At 38.7% G+C, this 17,994-nt stretch overlaps 4 protein-coding genes and 1 pseudogene across 4 annotated transcripts; all 5 read left to right on the forward strand.

The window, feature by feature from the left end:
• The first annotated feature begins 1,386 nt into the window (after positions 1–1,386).
• Positions 1,387–1,866, forward strand: LOC142965230 (lactose-binding lectin l-2-like). Its single transcript, XM_076106032.1, has one exon. The coding sequence runs from the start codon at positions 1,387–1,389 to the stop codon at positions 1,864–1,866; it is 480 nt and encodes a 159-aa protein (XP_075962147.1).
• A 2,315-nt stretch (positions 1,867–4,181) lies between these two features.
• Positions 4,182–4,673, forward strand: LOC142965439 (ladderlectin-like). The gene has a single exon (XM_076106368.1). The coding sequence runs from the start codon at positions 4,182–4,184 to the stop codon at positions 4,671–4,673; it is 492 nt and encodes a 163-aa protein (XP_075962483.1).
• Positions 4,674–6,998: 2,325 nt separating this feature from the next.
• LOC142965231 (ladderlectin-like) lies at positions 6,999–7,478 on the forward strand. Its single transcript, XM_076106033.1, has one exon. It carries the CDS (start codon positions 6,999–7,001, stop codon positions 7,476–7,478), a length of 480 nt encoding a protein of 159 aa, XP_075962148.1.
• Positions 7,479–12,087: 4,609 nt separating this feature from the next.
• On the forward strand, positions 12,088–12,556 carry LOC142964902 (ladderlectin-like; annotated as a pseudogene).
• Positions 12,557–15,904: 3,348 nt separating this feature from the next.
• On the forward strand, positions 15,905–17,197 carry LOC142965433 (ladderlectin-like). Its single transcript, XM_076106362.1, has one exon. It carries the CDS (start codon positions 16,696–16,698, stop codon positions 17,173–17,175), a length of 480 nt encoding a protein of 159 aa, XP_075962477.1. The 5' UTR covers positions 15,905–16,695; the 3' UTR covers positions 17,176–17,197.
• The last annotated feature ends 797 nt before the right edge of the window (positions 17,198–17,994 follow it).

Below are 17,994 nucleotides of genomic sequence, written 5' to 3' on the forward strand. Positions count from 1 at the left end.
GAGATGACGCTCTTCTCTTTCCTCTGGTGTTAAATGCTGTAGCGGACAGGAAACCAACAGGAAGGTGTATTTAGTGTTTTATCGGCCGTAGTCATGACTGTAAAGTTACGTTTTTTTAAAGCAATGTTTAAAACCTGTTTGCATGTTAAAACACAAAGTTCACAATGGAAGATAGGACACATTGAAGGCTTTGTACTATTGTAATATTGTTGATGTGTCAATATATGCCCATGTTTGGTATGTTGTTATTATTTATCAGTTGTAAATGAATAATTGGTCAGTCTCAAAGCAATACGTCTCCCCTCGTGTCCCCTCAACCTTCTGACAGCTGAAGCCACATGTCTTTTCTAAAGCAGCGTTTTACTATGTCAACATTTGACTGAAATTAATAAATGAAACAAAACAAAGCATAACAAAAGAAAACAAAACTAGAAACTAAAATAAAATGACGGGCTCATATTTTCTTGGTAATATTAATTAATCTAAGATATTTAAATAATACTTGATGACACTCACTTTTTGAGTTTTTTTGCAGCATATATCCACTATATCGTATATTTTCTTTTTTCTTTTCTTTGAATTTTAATTTTTCAATAAGTACTAGACATCCTGATCCACACTCCATACCGGTTGGTGGCGGTAATGCAGCAATTCATTGTTTGCCAACCGCCAATAAACCTCAAAAAAGAAAGAAAGAAAGTGATTGTCTGCCCCGCCCCTGATTGAATCCTCCTGTGTCTAATCACCTGCACCTCCCTAGTGTATTTAAACCCTGTGTGTCCCTTGTGTCAGTGTCGGTTCATCTGTTGTGTGACCTGCTCTGCTGAGGTATTTAATGGTATGTTCCCTGGTTTGCTCCTATCTGCACTGTTTTTTCATGGATGTATCCCTCTTGTTTGTTTTTTAATTATCTTATCCTGTTTTGTGTTTTGCCTGTTCCTTGTTTTCCTTGTTTTTTTTTTTTGTTCTTACACATTTTTGGACTCTCCTACTCTGCAAGTTTTGTTTTGGATGTTTGTTTATAAAAATCAGTCAAATATTATTCTCCCGTGTCTCTCTGTGTTTGGGTCTGTCCCCTGCTACTCTTCTTGCCTAAACCCTGACTGTTGGAGGGGGTCTTGAGGAAATTAAAATCAAAAACTTCGATAAATGATTCATATTAATTATAGCTTTAATGTGACATCTCCAGGTGAGCTTTTAGTCGTATTTCGGCTTATGTTGAGATAATGTGTGTTTGCTCAAAGTGTTCGCCAAGTTCAGCTGACTAATAATAATATTGTGCCAACAGTGAAAACACCCTCTCTGGAGCCTCTATAAGAAAGCAGCCTGTCTCAATCAACTCCAACACAACAACCCTCATCCTGCTCCTGTGACCGAGACACCAACATGCTTCTGTTCCTCTTCTTGTTTGGTCTGGCTCTGGGTGCTGTGTCTCCTTCTGATGACCCTCAATTGATACTACAGGATGGCAACTGTCCCACAACGTGGTCCACCTTCAACGACCGCTGCTACAAGTACGTCGCCACAGACATGACCTGGGCTGATGCAGAGATGTACTGTGTGTCACAGAGAGCCAACCTGGTGTCAATCCACAGTCTGGAGGAAAATAATTTTGTCAAATCCCTGATCAAGAACTTTGACTCTGCTGAGGCGTGGACCTGGATCGGACTCAGTGACATCCACAAAGAAGGAACATGGATGTGGTCTGATGGGTCTAGATCCAACTTTGTTTATTGGAGCAATGGACAGCCAGACAACAACAACGGAGTCGAACACTGTGTCCAGACCAACTATCCCGGAGAGAAGAAATGGAACGACGCCCCATGTTCACGTACTTTTCCCTCCGTTTGTGGATCTCGCAACTGAGATGTTGCATAATGTCTGATTGAACCTGGTCACTGCTCTCTTGTTGCTCTGCTGACATGCATTTTGGCCTCTACAATAAAGATACAAATGTTCACTTATGTGTGTGTTTGTGTAGACTTTGTTTCACTAACCTTAATTTTGATGTTGGATATTCACACATGTAACTCCTGTGGTTGATCAAGCAGAATATTTCCACACCTTTTTGATAATCTCCTAGTTATAATTAAAAAACAAAGCCACATACAGTAAAAATTACATCTTAATCCACATATTTCAACTCTCTATGAATCACCAACCAATACAATAATTGTTAAGGTCCAGTCAGTTTTTACATATCTGCCATCTAATGACGGCACCTCAGACTCTCATAAATCTACGCTGCATTTCTTCACAAGAAAATGTGAATTATTTCACTGGATCCATGAAAAACATAACTCACTGTAGTAATTTTGGGGTGTTCCAATGAAGCGATAGGTGCCAAAATAAAAGGACTGTCCAAAGAGCAAACAAAATCATTCAAGTTATTGCTTGTCTTTTCATTTTGGATTCCAGATTAATTTTTTATCAAATCATTCCTCACACGTCTTTCTCATTTGACTGTTTTTGTTACAATAGATAATAATAAATAATAGATACATTCACTCTTCAGAGGCGAATGTTACATGACCCTGCAGCATATAGACTGTAGAGTTGTGATAAAGACCCAATTTTAAACAATAACCATCTGATGAGCAGCTGTGTCCTCGTCTCTGCATTAAAACACTTAAAACAGACTCTTATCTCTTGTCACCAATACTTCTCTGAATCTAAATGTAGCCAGTTTTAAGGACCCGGTTAAGGCAACCCATGCTGATAACTTACTTGAGCCATCTAAGTAATTTATTTAAAATGAGTGTAAATTCTGACTATAGAAGTCAGTTTATTGTACGGTAAATGTTTTTTGCAGCTATACATGTTAGTGTTGAGATCTTTGCTTCTCAAGAGTTATTTTTGTTCACAGTATTAGACAAACCATCCAAGATTATAAGAGTAATATTCATGAATTCTGTGTATTCTATTTTGAGACAACACAAGTTAATATGAGGTTCAACAATGTGTCAGTTCATTCTTGAGAAGACAAGTTTGTGGTTTGAAGCTGGAATGTAAAAGTACTTGTAGTTCTGTTTTCTGGCCACTTGAGAGCAGCAGAAGAGCAAGTGGGTGAGATGACGCTCTTCTCTTTCCTCTGGTGTTAAATGCTGTAGCGGACAGGAAACCAACAGGAAGGTGTATTTAGTGTTTTATCGGCCGTAGTCATGACTGTAAAGTTACTTTTTTTTAAAGCAATGTTGTTTAAAACCTGTTTGCAGGTTAAAATAAAAAACACAAAGTTCACAATGCAAGATAGGACACATTGAAGGCTTTGTACTATTGTAATATTGTTGATGTGTACATATATGCCCATGTTTGGTATGTTGTTATTTATCAGTTGTAAATGAATAATTGGTCAGTCACAAAGCAATACGTCTCCCCTCGTGTCCCCTCAACCTTCTGACAGCTGAAGCCACATGTCTTTTCTAAAGCAACGTTTTACTATGTAAACATTTGACTGAAATTAATAAATTATCAATTTTTATGTGACACCTCTGGATGAGCTTGTTGTCTTTCTTCGGCTTGTGTTCAGATACTGTGTAGATGTGTACAAGGGAAAGTGTTGACCAAGTGCATTTGTTTTTCCATCCAGTCTATTAGATAAATGTGGGAACAGCACAACTGTTGCAATCACAACAACAGTGTGAAAATCTAATCATGTCGACAAAACTCAACATTTTCTCCACACTAATGAATTCACACTGTTGTGAGATAGAGCAGCATAATGTTTATATTAAGTTTATGGGTAACAGAGGCAGCTGGAAGGACAGGAGCAGTAAACACTCAAACATGTATTCACCTTTTAAATATTGTCCCACTGAAGCTCTGTGGAGCGTAAAGTGCAAAAGAGTATAAAAGAAGTGTTTGTCATCATTCCATTAATTAAACCCACGTACAGCTCTTTACCTCAGATGGTCTTTATCGGGGAGGAAATTAAAAACAAAAACCTTGAGAAATCATTTGAATAAATTATGATTTGTACGTGACATCTCCAGGTGTCCTTGTGGTCTTATTTCGGCTTATCTTCAGATAGTTGCTGAAAGTGTTCGCAAAGTTCAGCTGACCAATAATATCATGCCAACAGTGAAAACACCCTCTCTGGAGCCTCTATAAGAAAGCAGCCTGTCTCAATCAACTCCAACACAACAACCCTCATCCTGCTCCTGTGACAGAGAGACACCAACATGCTTCTGTTCCTCTTCTTGTTTGTTCTGGCTCTGGGTGCTGTGTCTCCTTCTGATGACCATAGAATGACTCTACAGAGGGCCAACTGTCCCACGTTGTGGTACAGCTTCAACAACCGCTGCTACAAGTACGTTGCCACACGCATGACCTGGGCTGATGCAGAGATCCACTGTGTGTCACAGAGAGCCAACCTGGTGTCAATCCACAGTCTGAAGGAACAGAATTTTGTCAAATCCCTGATCAAGAACTTTGACCCTGCTGAGGGAGTGACCTGGTATGGACTGAGTGACATCCACAAAGAAGGAACATGGATGTGGTCTGATGGGTCTGCTGTCAACTTTGTCTTTTGGAGCAGTGGAATGCCAGACAACGACAACGGAAACGAAGACTGTCTCCACACCAACTATCTTAGAGAGCTGAAATGGAACGACGGCACATGTTCACGTACTTTTCCCTTTGTTTGTGCATTTCGCACAAACTGTCCTCAGTAACTGAGATGTTACATATGTCTGATTGAACCTGGTCACTTGTTGCTCTGCTGACATGCATTTTGGCCTCTACAATAAAGACACAAATGTTCACTTACACGTGTGTGTTTGTGTAGACTTTGTTTCACTAACCTTCATTTTGATGTTGGATATTAACACATGTAACTCCTGTGGTTTTCCAATGAAGCGCTAGGAGCCAAAATAAAAGGACTTGGTCCAAAGAGCGAACTTAATCTTTCTTTCGAGTTATTGCTTGTCTTTGTTTTTCTTGTTTTCATTTTGGATTCCTGATTCATTTTTTATCAAATCATTCCTCACACATCTTTCTCATTTGACTTTGTTTTTGTTACAATAGATAATAATAAATAATGTAGACACATTCACTCTTCAGAGGTGAATGTTACATGACCCTGCAGCATATAGACTAGAGTTGTGATAAAGACCCAATTTTAAACAATAACCATCTCATGAGCAGCTGTGTCCTTGTCTCTGCATTAAAACACTTAAAACAGACTCTTATCTCTTGTCACCAATACTTCCCTGAATCTAAATGTATCCAGTTTTAAGGACCCGGTTAAGGCAACCCATGCTGATAACTTACTTGAGCCATCTAAGTAATTTATATGAAATGAGTGTAAATTCTGAAGACTAAAGAAGTCAGTTTATTGTACGGTAAATGTGTTTTGCAGCTGTACATGTTAGTGTTGAGATCTTTGCTTCTCAAGAGTTATTTTTGTTCACAGTATTAGACAAACCATCCAATATTATAAGAGTAATATTCATACATTCTGTGTATTCTATTTTGAGATGACACAACTTAATATGAGGGTCAACAATGTGTCAGTTCATTCTTGAGAAGACAAGTTTGTGGTTTGAAGCTGGAATGTAAAAGTACTTGTAGTTCTGTTTTGTGGCCACTTGAGAGCAGCAGAAGAGCAAGTGGGTGAGATGACGCTCTTCTCTTTCCTCTGGTGTTAAATGCTGTAGCGGACAGGAAACCAACAGGAAGGTGTATTTAGTGTTTTATCAGCCGTAGTCACGACTGCAAAGTTACATTTTTTTTAAAGCAATGTTGTTTAAAACCTGTTTGCATGTTAAAACAAAAAACACAAAGTTCACAATGCAAGATAGGACACATTGAAGGCTTTGTACTATTGTAATATTGTTGATGTGTACATATATGCCCATGTTTGGTATGTTATTATTTATCAGTTGTAAATGAATAATTGGTCAGTCTCAAAGCAATACGTCTCCCCTCGTGTCCCCTCAACCTTCTGACAGCTGAAGCCACATGTCTTTTCTAAAGCAGCGTTTTACTATGTCAACATTTGACTGAAATTAATAAATAAAACTAAACTAAACTAAAAACTAAAAACTAAAAAAAAACGACGGGCTCATATTTTCTTGGTAATATTAATGAATCTAAGATATTTAAATAATACTTGATGACACTCACTTTTTGAGTTCTTTTGCAGCATATATCCACGAGATCCAACCGTATATTTTCTTTTTTCTTTTCTTTGAATTTTAATTTTTCAATCAGCACTAGACATCCTGATCCACACTCCATACCGGTTGGTGGCGGTAATGCAGCAATTCATTGTTTGCCAACCGCCAATAAACCTCGAAAAAGAAAGAAAGAAAGTGATTGTCTGCCCCGCCCCTGATTGAATCCTCCTGTGTCTAATCACCTGCACCTCCCTAGTGTATTTAAACCCTGTGTGTCCCTTGTGTCAGTGTCGGTTCATCTGTTGTGTGACCTGCTCTGCTGAGGTATTTAATGGTATGTTCCCTGGTTTGCTCCTATCTGCACTGTTTTTTTCATGGATGTATCCCTCTTGTTTGTTTTTTAATTATCTTATCCTGTTTTGTGTTTTGCCTGTTCCTTGTTTTCCTTGGATTTTTTTTTTTATTGTTAAACATTTTTGGGCTCTGCAAGTTTTATTTTGGACAATTTTTGTTTAATTAAAATCAGTCAAATATTCTTCTTCTTCCGTGTCTCTCTGCGTTTGGGTCCGTCCCCTGCTACTCTTCTTGCCTAAACCCTGACTGTTGGAGGGGGTCTTGAGGAAATTAAAAACAAAAACTTAGAGAAATGATTTATATTAATTATAGCTTTAATGTGACATCTCCAGGTGAGCTTTTGGTCGTATTTCGGCTTATGTTGAGATAATGTGTGTTTGCTCAAAGTGTTCGCCAAGTTCAGCTACTAATAATATTGTGCCAACAGTGAAAACACCCTCTCTGGAGCCTCTATAAGAAAGCAGCCTGTCTCAATCAACTCCAACACAACAACCCTCATCCTGCTCCTGTGACCGAGACACCAACATGCTGCTGTTCCTCTTCTTGTTTGGTCTGGCTCTGGGTGCTGTGTCTCCTTCTGATGACCATAGAATGACTCTACAGAGGGCCAACTGTCCCATGTTCTGGTACAGCTTCAACAACCGCTGCTACAAGTACGTCGCCACAGACATGACCTGGGCTGATGCAGAGATCCACTGTGTGTCACAGGGAGCCAACCTGGTGTCAATCCACAGTCTGGAGGAACAGAACTTTGTCAAATTTCTGATCAAGAACTTTGACCTTGCTGAGGCGCGGACCTGGATCGGACTCAGTGACACTCAGAAAGAAGGAGCATGGATGTGGTCTGATGGGTCTGCTGTCAGCTTTGTCTATTGGAGCAATGGACAGCCGGACAACTACAAGGGAAACGAAGACTGTGTCGCCACCAACTATCCTAAAGGGCTGAAATGGAACGACTCAGTATGTTCACATACTTTTCCCTCTGTTTGTGCATCTCGCAACTGAGATGTTACATATGTCTGATTGAACCTGGTCACTGCTCTCTTGTTGCTGACATGCATTTTGGCCTCTACAATAAAGACACAAATGTTCACTTGTGTGTTTTGGTAGACTTTGTTTCACTAACCTTCATTTTGATGTTGTATATTCACACGTGTAACTCCTGTGGTTGATCAAAGAGAATATTTCCACACCTTTTTGATAATCTCATTATAATAACAAAGCCACATATTTCAACTCTCTATGCATCACCAACTACTATTTTAAAGCAATAACTATTAAGTTATTGCTTAATAAGTTCTTACTAACTCATCTAATGACGGCACATCAGACTCTCATAAATCTACGCTGCATTTCTTCACAAGAAAATGTGTATTTCATTGGGTCCATGAAAAATCTAACTCACTGTAGTAATTTAGAGGTTTTCCAATGAAGTTCTAGGTGTCAAAATAATAGGACTTGGTCCAAAGAGCAAACTAAATCATTCGTGTTATGGCTTCTTTATTTTCGTTTTAGATTCCAGATTCATTTATTTATCAGAACACTCCTCGCACATCTTTCTCATTGGACTTTGTTACAATAGATAATACTACATTTTACTGTAAATAATATAGACACATGCACTCTTCAGAGGTGAATGTTACATGACCCTGCAGCATATAGACTAGAGTTGTGATAAAGACTCAATTTTAAACAATAACCATCTCATGAGCAGCTGTGTCCTTGTCTCTGCATTAAAACACTTAACCCGTTCGGTACGAGGCTTACAATACATTTGAATAATGCTAGAGCATTTGGAAAATGCAGAAGCTTATATTCAGGAAATTATGTTTTCTGCGCTCATGTAGGACAGTGGTTCTCAGTATGGTTTTCTTGTGTTTCTCTGTCCTTCTCCTGCCGTGTCCCCTGTTGGTCTCTCTCTGTTTGTGTCGTTACTGACCTCAACCTCTTACTATCCTCATTGCACTCTGTCCCTGCAATATTTACTCTACACTCTGAGTCTGTATCTGTGTTTTATCCACCAATTACTGATTGTAACAGGGAAGGTTTTATTAGAATGATTAGCAAGTTGATATATTACTAACCCATTGCCAGTGTACACTTACACTAATTAAAGTTGAGCTGGTGTCAACTTTTCATATTTGTTTTTGTTTCACATTGTTCTGTTACATAAAAAAAACATGAACCTAATCAGGCAACAGTTGAAGACAGTATTTAAAGGTGTCAAGAAAGTCTTATTAGATACATGTGTTTGCCCAATTCATGGATGGATTGAAAAATATAATTATAAAAATGAATGGATTACCCTGTGAACTCAGTCCAATGCATATGTTATGTACATCTCAAAGAAGACAGTAAAAAATATTGGAAAATATTTCTCTAATTTCATATGCCAAAGGAAACATCCCAGATTAATGATGTAAACCTCACAGTTGCCAGAAGACAGAGGATGTTTAGACATCTCCAGGTGAGCTTGTGGTCTTTTCTGGCTCATGTTCAGTATCTAGTGAAAGGAAGAAGGGCACATTGTATAAAAAGGTCCGTGGCATTTCTTTCTAATACATAGCAGAAGTGAAGTTGCCTGTATCATGATATAGTGAATGAGGGATAGTCTATTATATTTGTTCTTCCGCCTCTCTGTTATAGCTCAGGCCTATTTGTTTTGATACTGTGATAATGTTGATAAGCATTGTTATGATGCAACAAACATAATAAATGAAACATTAGAGCTGTAATTATTGTGCCAGAGTTCTGTCAATGAATCGTTATTTCCATCTCTGTTCCAGACTCTGTGCAATAATTAATATTGGAAAAGCAGCTGTTGCAACACAAGAGCACTGCCTGTCCAGCATGAGGATATCTAATGATGTAGACACAACTGATCATTTACTTCACACTCAGGTAAAAAAATCACACTATTGTGAGTTTGAGCAGCATAAAGTTTTTATGTAGTGTGTGTGTAACAGAGGCAGCAGGCAGGACTGGAGCAGTGAACACTCAAACAAACTGTTGCATTTTTAAATATTGTCCCACTGAGGCTTTTTGGGGGGTAAAGTGCAATAAAGTAATATTTGTCTCACAAGCATTCATCACCATTTCAACACTAAGCTAAGATTATTCTGAACTAGAAAATGCATTTCCTGCTGAAAATGCGTTGGAATGCTGAAAGCTGAAATGAATCTCAAAAACATTGCTGAAAATAGATATCCAATTTAAAAGAAATTGCAAAAAGCTTAATAATTCAAAAAGTTGAAAGATTACAAATATGAAGTCATATCACCCCTCTCCTGAAAGAGCTGAACATTTTGATATTCGAACGGTTTCTGTAGCTTCAATAAATTTCAGCGGTAGTGATATTTGTTGTAGTAGTAGTAGAAGTTGTAGTTGTAGTAGAAGTATTATTAGCAGTAGAAGTATTAGTAGCATTTGAATAAGTACTAGTTGTAGCAGTAGTGATATTTGTAGTAGCAGTAGAAGTTGTAGTCGAAGTATTAGTAATTAGAAGAAGAAGTAGTAGAAGTAGTAGTATCAGTAGTCGTAGTAATAGCTGTAGTAGTGGTCGTAGTATTTAATATAACAGTAGTAGTAGTAGAAGAAGTAGTAGTAATAATAGTAAAGTCAGTTTTTGAAGTAGCAGTAGTAGTAGTACTAGTAGCAGTCGTACTAATAGCTGTAGTAGTATTAGTACTGGTAGTGGTAGTAATAGCAGTAGTGGTAGTAATAATATTGATGATATCAGTAATAGCAGTAGTAGTAGTAGTAATAGTAGCAACAGCAAAAGATGCAGTAGAAGTAGTAGTAGTAGCAGTAGTAGTAGTAGTGATACTAGAAATATTAGCAGCAGCAGTAGTAGTAGTTGTCGCAGTATTAGTAAGAGCATTCATTATTTCAACAAAAAAGCCTAATTTTGAGCTTAGCGTTTAAATACAGTTAATACATGAGGCTTTTATTTTGAAAGGGTGGGGGAGAGAGGAGGCAGAAGGGGAGAAGAGATGGACTCATAATGTTAGATAAACACAAACAGGTTATTAAATGTCAGGCTTCATCATAAGCATTTCAGTTAGAATTCATTCTGTGGGGCTTTTATTTTAAAATGGGGTGTGTGTGTGTGGGGGGGGGTTCCTCTAAAGATCTCTAAGAACCTGAATGACTGTATGAGAGAGAGACACAGAGAGAGAGAGAGAGAGAAAGAGAGAGAGAGAGAGAGAGAGAGAGAGAGAGAGAGACAGAGATAGAGAGAGAGAGAGAGAGAGAGAGAGAGACACAGAGATAGAGAGAGAGGAGTGCATGTGTGTGTCTGTGAGTCTGTGTGTTTATCAACATCACTAATGAGCTCAATCATGAACAGCTGTGTGCCTCCAGCCTTTTCATGGAGATAAAACAGGGAAACACCTCTCAAACAAATCATCAAAACTCCCATAACCGTAGCTCCTATTGCTCCGATATTAATAAATGAGAGGAAGGATGAGTTGAAGAACAGATCCTGTAAAAATCGTGTCTGTAGTGTAAAAAATGTGGCTTAACTGGCGATCTAGAAATGAGGTACTGTGTTCTGTGGAAGATGTTTTTGAAGCAAAATTTAACATTGGTCTCTATTGACCAGAAAGTTGGTTTTCCTCTCAATTACAGGCTTCTGTGCCAAATGTGGAAATCTGTGGGATTCCACAGTCATTTGTCTACGACAAGGACAATATTAGCTACTTTTAAAACCAGAAATTATGCATGAAGAGTGAAGATTGTGGACTCAGTGGCAAAACACAAATCTTTTTTTCACAAGAATCTCAAGCTGCTCTTCACTCTAGCGGTGACATCACGGTGACGCACGTTCATTTAATTGTTGGAATGCTGTTAAGCATTCCAACAATTAAATGAACGTTTTTATTTAGTGTGTGTGTGTAACAGAGGCAGCAGGCAGGACTGGAGCAGTGAACACTCAAACAAACCTTTGGGGGGTAAAATGCAATAAAGTAATATTTGTCCCACAAGCATTCATCACCATTTCAACACTAAGCTAAGATCATTCTGAATTAAATGAACAGGGGAGAGCCGTGATTTTAGACCATCATTGATTCATTACAAGACAGAAGTCAAAGAGGATCTTGAGGATTTAAACCAAAACAAACTGTTATGAGCAGCTGAGTCCTTGTCTTTGCATTAAAAAGTATTTTTCAAAGACTCTCATCACTTATCACCAACACTAAGAAACCTTCTTCTGGCTCGCTCTGGCAAAGCTTGGAGAAAGGTTTTATTAAAACCCTTAATTTAGTCTGGCTTTAAAAACACACAGCTTTTTACCTCAGATGGTCTTTATCTGTGAGGAAATTAAAACAATAAAATTACACTTTAGAGAGTATTTGAATAAATTACGGGATTCATGAGTCATCTCTGGGTGAGCTGGTGGTCTTTGGAGCCAAATGTTTACTGTGTGATCGTGTACTGAAAGTGTTCGCCAACTTCAGCTGACCAATAATATTGAGCCAACAGTGAGAACACCCTCTCTGAAGCCTCTATAAGAAAGCAGCCTGTCACCTGTCTCCATCTCATCCAACGGTGCAGATCAACTCCAACCAACACAACAACCCTCATCCTGCTCCTGTGACAGAGAGACACCAACATGCTGCTGTTCCTCTTCTTGTTTGGTCTGGCTCTGGGTGCTGTGTGTCCATCAACTGACTCTACAGAGGGCCAACTGTCCCATGTTCTGGTACATTTTCAACAACCGCTGCTACAAGTACGTTGCCACACGCATGGCCTGGGCTGATGCAGAGATCCACTGTGTGTCAGAGAGAGCCAACCTGGTGTCAATCCACAGTCTGGAGGAAGAGAATTTTGTCAAATCTCTGATCAAGAACTTTGACCCTGCTGAGGCGCGGACCTGGATCGGACTCAGCGACACTCAGAAAGAAGGAACATGGATGTGGTCTGATGGGTCTGCCGTCAAATTTGTCTATTGGAGCAATGGACAGCCGGACAACTACGAGGGAAACGAAGACTGTGTCGTCACCAACTTTCCAAATGAGCTGAAATGGAACGACGGCACATGTTCACATACTTTTCCCTTTGTTTGTGCATCTCGCAACTGAGATGTTGCATATGTCTGATTGAACCTGGTCACTGCTCTCTTGTTGCTCTGCTGACATGCATTTTGGCCTCTACAATAAAGACACAAATTTTCACTTATATGTGTGTTTGTGTAGACTTTGTTTCACTAACTTTCATTTTGATAAATGTTGTATATTCACACATGTAACTCCTGTGGTTGATCAAACGAAATATTTCCACACCTTTCTGAATAACTGTTAAGGTCCAGTCAGTTCTGGCCTAACTGTCATCTAATGACGGCACCTCAGACTCTCATAAATCTACGCTGCATTTCTTCACAAGAAAATGTGTATTATTTCACTGGATCCATGAAAAACCTAACTCACTGTAGTAATAAGAGTAATTTAGTGGTGTTCCAATGAAACGCTTGGTGCCAAAATAAAAGGACTTGGTCCAAAGAGCAAACTAAATTTCTTTCGAGTTATTGCTTGTCTTTATTTTCATTTTGGATTCCTGATTCATTTTTTATCAAAACACTCCTCACACATCTTTCTCATTGGACTTTGTTTTTGTTACAATAGATAATAATAAATAATATACTCATGCACTCTTCAGAGGCGAATGTTACATGACCCTGCAGCATATAGACTGTAGAGTTGTGATAAAGACCACATTTTAAACAACCATCTTCTGAGCAGCTGTGTCCTCGTCTCTGCATTAAAACACTTAAAACAGACTCTTATCTCTTGTCACCAATACTTCCCTGAAATGAAATGAAATGAAATGTAGCCAGTTTTAAGGACCCGGTTAAGGCAACCCATGCTGATAACTTACTTGAGCCATCTAAGTAATTTATTTAAAATGAGTGTAAATTCTGAAGACTAAATAAGTCAGTTTATTGTACGGTAAATGTTTTTTGCAGCTATACATGTTAGTGTTGAGATCTTTGCTTCTCAAGAGTTATTTTTGTTCATAGTGTTAGACAAAACCATCCAAGATTATAAGAGTAATATTCATACATTCTGTGTATTCTATTTTGAGACGACACAACTTAATATGAGGTTCAACAATGTGTCAGTTCATTCTTGAGAAGACAAGTTTGTGGTTTGAAGCTGGAATGTAAAAGTACTTGTAGTTCTGTTTTGTGGCCACTTGAGAGCAGCAGAAGAGCAAGTGGGTGAGATGTCGCTCTTCTCTTTCCTCTGGAGTCAGATGCTGTAGCGGACAGGAAACCAACAGGAAGGTGTATTTAGCAGTGGTGTATAAAGTACCCAAAAGCCATACTTGAGTAAAAGTAAAGATACCTTGCTGGAAAATGACTCCAGTAAAAGTAAAAGTCACCTATTAGAATACTACTTGAGTAAAAGTCTTAAAGTATCTGATATTTATTGTACTTAAGTATCAAAAGTAATTTTCTGATATTAAATGTACTTAAGTATTGAAAGTAAAAGTACAAGTAAATGCTGTTAATAAAAAATCAAAGGGTCAGAATTTTGAGAATTATGAAGTTTATTCTTTTAAGTGCTGTGGCACCATGACCAAGGACATGGAGCTGTGTTGACAATAATTGGGTTGGCTGTGATCCATCCAGGAGCAACAATGTTCAACATAATATATTGTACATAAGTACACTTTTGCATCTCCTATGAACTTATCATCATAATTCTCTGAAAAGCAATATGACACCATGAAGGAGTAGTAACAGTGTGTTTATAAGTATGCTCATTCCGACTAGAGGACGTAGAGGGCAAATGCATAATATTGTGTTCAGCAAAAAATATCCACTTGATGCATCAGGTCAGTGTTGTGAGAAAGGACACCTGCCTTGTAAACTCCTATGGGCCTGATTTGAACACAATAGGCAAAGGTTTTGCTCAAGCTGAATCTGCAATTGGGCGACTGCTACCATCATGACTCCATCTGATCATCCACAAAATGACTCAAATATCAAAACATGATCAATACTAAAGTAACAACCCAGTCATTACTTGAAACTGAAACATGTCCTGTTCATCTTCAAAAGAAATTGGTTTTCAAAATTGCGAGAATTCAGTCTCGCTCTTCTTGGGCTGAAGACTAGTCCTGTGATGCTAAATAGCCTTTCACAGGCCGCTGAGGCAGGTAGAGGTGTGTTCAGCTTCACAGACAGCTTGCGCACAGCTGGGAAGGATTCCCCTAATGCTAACCATAATGCTAACCCTAATGCTGCGCTCTCGCGGCTCCTGTCAATCCTATGGTGTGGTGGCTAGCTAACGTTAAGTTAGCTAACGTTAGCCAACTAGTGCTGCAATGATTATAGCTAAGATGACTCAAATCAACAAAATCTCACAACTGTCAACACTTCCTCAGCTCACTAACTCGCTAGCGATCCACGGGTGTTGGTCTTCGTCACCACCGTAGTTCGTTGCGGGAGTAGCAGGTGCTTCCATTTCTGCTTCCGTCAGGAAATCAGTCATCGTAGAGTGGAATTCTACTCATGTAGTCGCTAGCTAGCTAGCATCCTGAGCATCACTGGGAAGCAAAACACCGCGGCTTTGAGAGCACTTGTTTTGCGCATTAACGTGATTAACCAATGATTTAACTTGCAAGCTAGGACCACTGATTCGCCAAACCTGCTTGCTTGCAGTCTGTGTTCCACCACAGTCCCCGACGCTGGTCTCATGATTCATTTTGTTTCTAAAGATAGATTTGATTTTGTAGCGAGTAACGAAGGTTTCAGGGGAAATGTATCGGAGTAAAAGTATCAGTTTTCTTTGCAAAATGTAGTGAAGTAAAAGTAAAAGTCAACAGAACAGTACTTTACTTTACTATTTATAGTAAAGTAAAGTACAGATATCCAAAAAAACGACTTAAGTATAGTAACGAAGTATTTCTACTTCGTTACTATACATCACTGGTATTTAGTGTGTTAAAGCAATGTTGTTTAAAACCTGTTTGCATGTTAAAACAAAAGACACAAAGTTCACAATGCAAGATAGGACACATTGAAGGCTTTGTACTATTGTAATATTGTTGATGTGTACATATATGCCCATGTTTGGTATGTTGTTATTTATCAGTTGTAAATGAATAATTGGTCAGTCACAAAGCAATACGTCTCCCCTCGTGTCCCCTCAACCCTCTGACAGCTGAAGCCACATGTCTTTTCTAAAGCAGCGTTTCACTATGTCAACATTTGACTGAAATTAATAAATGAAACAAAACAAAGCATAACAAAAGAAAACAAAACTAAAAACTAAAATAAAACAACAGGCTCATATTTTCTTGGTAATATTAATTAATCTAAGATATTTAAATAATACTTGATGACACTCACTTTTTGAGTTTTTTTGCAGCATATATCCACGAGATCCAACCGTATATTTTCTTTTTTCTTTTCTTTGAATTTAAATTTTTCAATAAGCACTAGACATCCTGATCCACACTCCATACCGGTTGGTGGCGGTAATGCAGCAATTCATTGTTTGCCAACCGCCAATAAACCTCAAAAAAGAAAGAAAGAAAGTGATTGTCTGCCCCGCCCCTGATTGAATCCTCCTGTGTCTAATCACCTGCACCTCCCTAGTGTATTTAAACCCTGTGTGTCCCTTGTGTCAGTGTCGGTTCATCTGTTGTGTGACCTGCTCTGCTGAGGTATTTAATGGTATGTTCCCTGGTTTGTCTGCACTGTTTTTTCATGGATGTATCCCTCTTTGTTTTTTAATTATCTTATCCTGTTTTGTGTTTTGCCTGTTCCTTGTTTTCCTTGATTTTTTTTTTTTATTCTTACACATTTTTGGACTCTCCTGCTCTGCAAGTTTTGTTTTGGACGTTTGTTTATAGAAATCAGTCAAATATTCTTCTTCTCCCGTGTCTCTCTGCGTTTGGGTCTGTCCCCTGCTACTCTTCTTGCCTAAACCCTGACTGTTGGAGGGGGTCTTGAGGAAATTAAAAACAAAAACTTAGAGAAATTATTTATATTAATTATAGCTTTAATGTGACATCTCCAGGTGAGCTTTTGGTTGTATTTTGGCTTATGTTGAGATAATGTGTTTGCTCAAATTGTTCGCCAAGTTCAGCTACTAATAATATTGTGCCAACAGTGAAAACACCCTCTCTGAAGCCTCTATAAGAAAGCAGCCTGTCTCAATCAACTCCAACACAACAACCCTCATCCTGCTCCTGTGACCGAGACACCAACATGCTGCTGTTCCTCTTCTTGTTTGTTCTGGCTCTGGGTGCTGTGTCGCCTTCTGATGACCATCAAGCGCTGCTACAGGATGGCAACTGTCCCATGTTCTGGTACAGCTTCAACAACCGCTGCTACAAGTACGTCGCCACAGACATGACCTGGGTTGATGCAGAGATCCACTGTGTGTCACAGGGAGCCAACCTGGTGTCAATCCACAGTCTGGAGGAACAGAAATTTGTCAAATTTCTGATCAAGAACTTTGACCTTGCTGAGGGGCAGACCTGGATCGGACTCAGTGACATCCACAAAGAAGGAACATGGCTGTGGTCTGATGGGTCTGCAGCCAAATTTGTCTGTTGGAGCAAAAGAATGCCAAACAACGGCAGAGGAAATGAACACTGTGTCCTGACCAACTATCCTAAAGGGCTGAAATGGAACGACGCAGCATGTTCACGTACTTTTCCCTCTGTTTGTGGATCTCGCAACTGAGATGTTACATATGTCTGATTGAACCTGGTCACTGTTCACTTGTTGCTCTGCTGACATGCATTTTGGCCTCTACAATAAAGATACAAATGTTCACTTGTGTGTTTGGGTAGACTTTGTTTCACTAACCTTCATTTTGATGTTGGATATTCACACATGTAACTCCTGTGGTTGATCAAACAGAATATTTCCATACCTGTTTGATAATCTCCTAATTGAAAAACAAAGCCACATATTTCAACTCTCTATGCAGCACCAACCACTACAATTTTAAAGCAATAACTGTTAAGGTCCAGTCAGTTCTTACCTAACTTCCATGTAAAGACGGCACCTCAGACTCTCATAAATCTACGCTGCATTTCTTCACAAGAAAATGTGTATTTCACTGGATCCATGAAAAACCTAACTCACTGTAGTAATTTAGTGGTGTTCCATTGAAGCGATAGGTGCCAAAATAAAAGGACTTTGTCCAAAGAGCAAACTAAATCATTCAAGTTATTGCTTGTCTTTTCATTTTGGATTCCAGATTCATTTTTTATCAAATCATTCCTCACACATCTTTCTCATTTGACTTTGTTTTTGTTACAATAGATAATAATAATAAATATGGACACATGCACTCTTCACAGGTGAATGTTACATGACCCTGCAGCATATAGACTGTAGAGTTGTGATAAAGACCCAATTTTAAACAACCATCTGATGAGCAGCTGTGTCCTTGTCTCTGCATTAAAACACTTAAAACAGACTCTTATCTCTTGTCACCAATACTTCCCTGAATTGAAATGTAGCCAGTTTTAAGGACCCGGTTAAGGCAACCCA

This window comes from Anarhichas minor, unplaced genomic scaffold (genome assembly GCF_050575085.1).
Source record: "Anarhichas minor isolate MPS153535 unplaced genomic scaffold, ASM5057508v1 ptg000033l, whole genome shotgun sequence".
Classification (NCBI taxonomy): domain Eukaryota; kingdom Metazoa; phylum Chordata; class Actinopteri; order Perciformes; family Anarhichadidae; genus Anarhichas; species Anarhichas minor.

Excerpts from the sequence above, each read along its gene's own strand:
- LOC142965230 (XM_076106032.1), top strand. The coding sequence starts at position 1,387 with ATGCTTCTGTTCCTCTTCTTGTTTGGTCTGGCTCTGGGTGCTGTGTCT.
- LOC142965439 (XM_076106368.1), top strand. The coding sequence starts at position 4,182 with ATGCTTCTGTTCCTCTTCTTGTTTGTTCTGGCTCTGGGTGCTGTGTCT.
- LOC142965231 (XM_076106033.1), top strand. The coding sequence starts at position 6,999 with ATGCTGCTGTTCCTCTTCTTGTTTGGTCTGGCTCTGGGTGCTGTGTCT.
- LOC142965433 (XM_076106362.1), top strand. The coding sequence starts at position 16,696 with ATGCTGCTGTTCCTCTTCTTGTTTGTTCTGGCTCTGGGTGCTGTGTCG.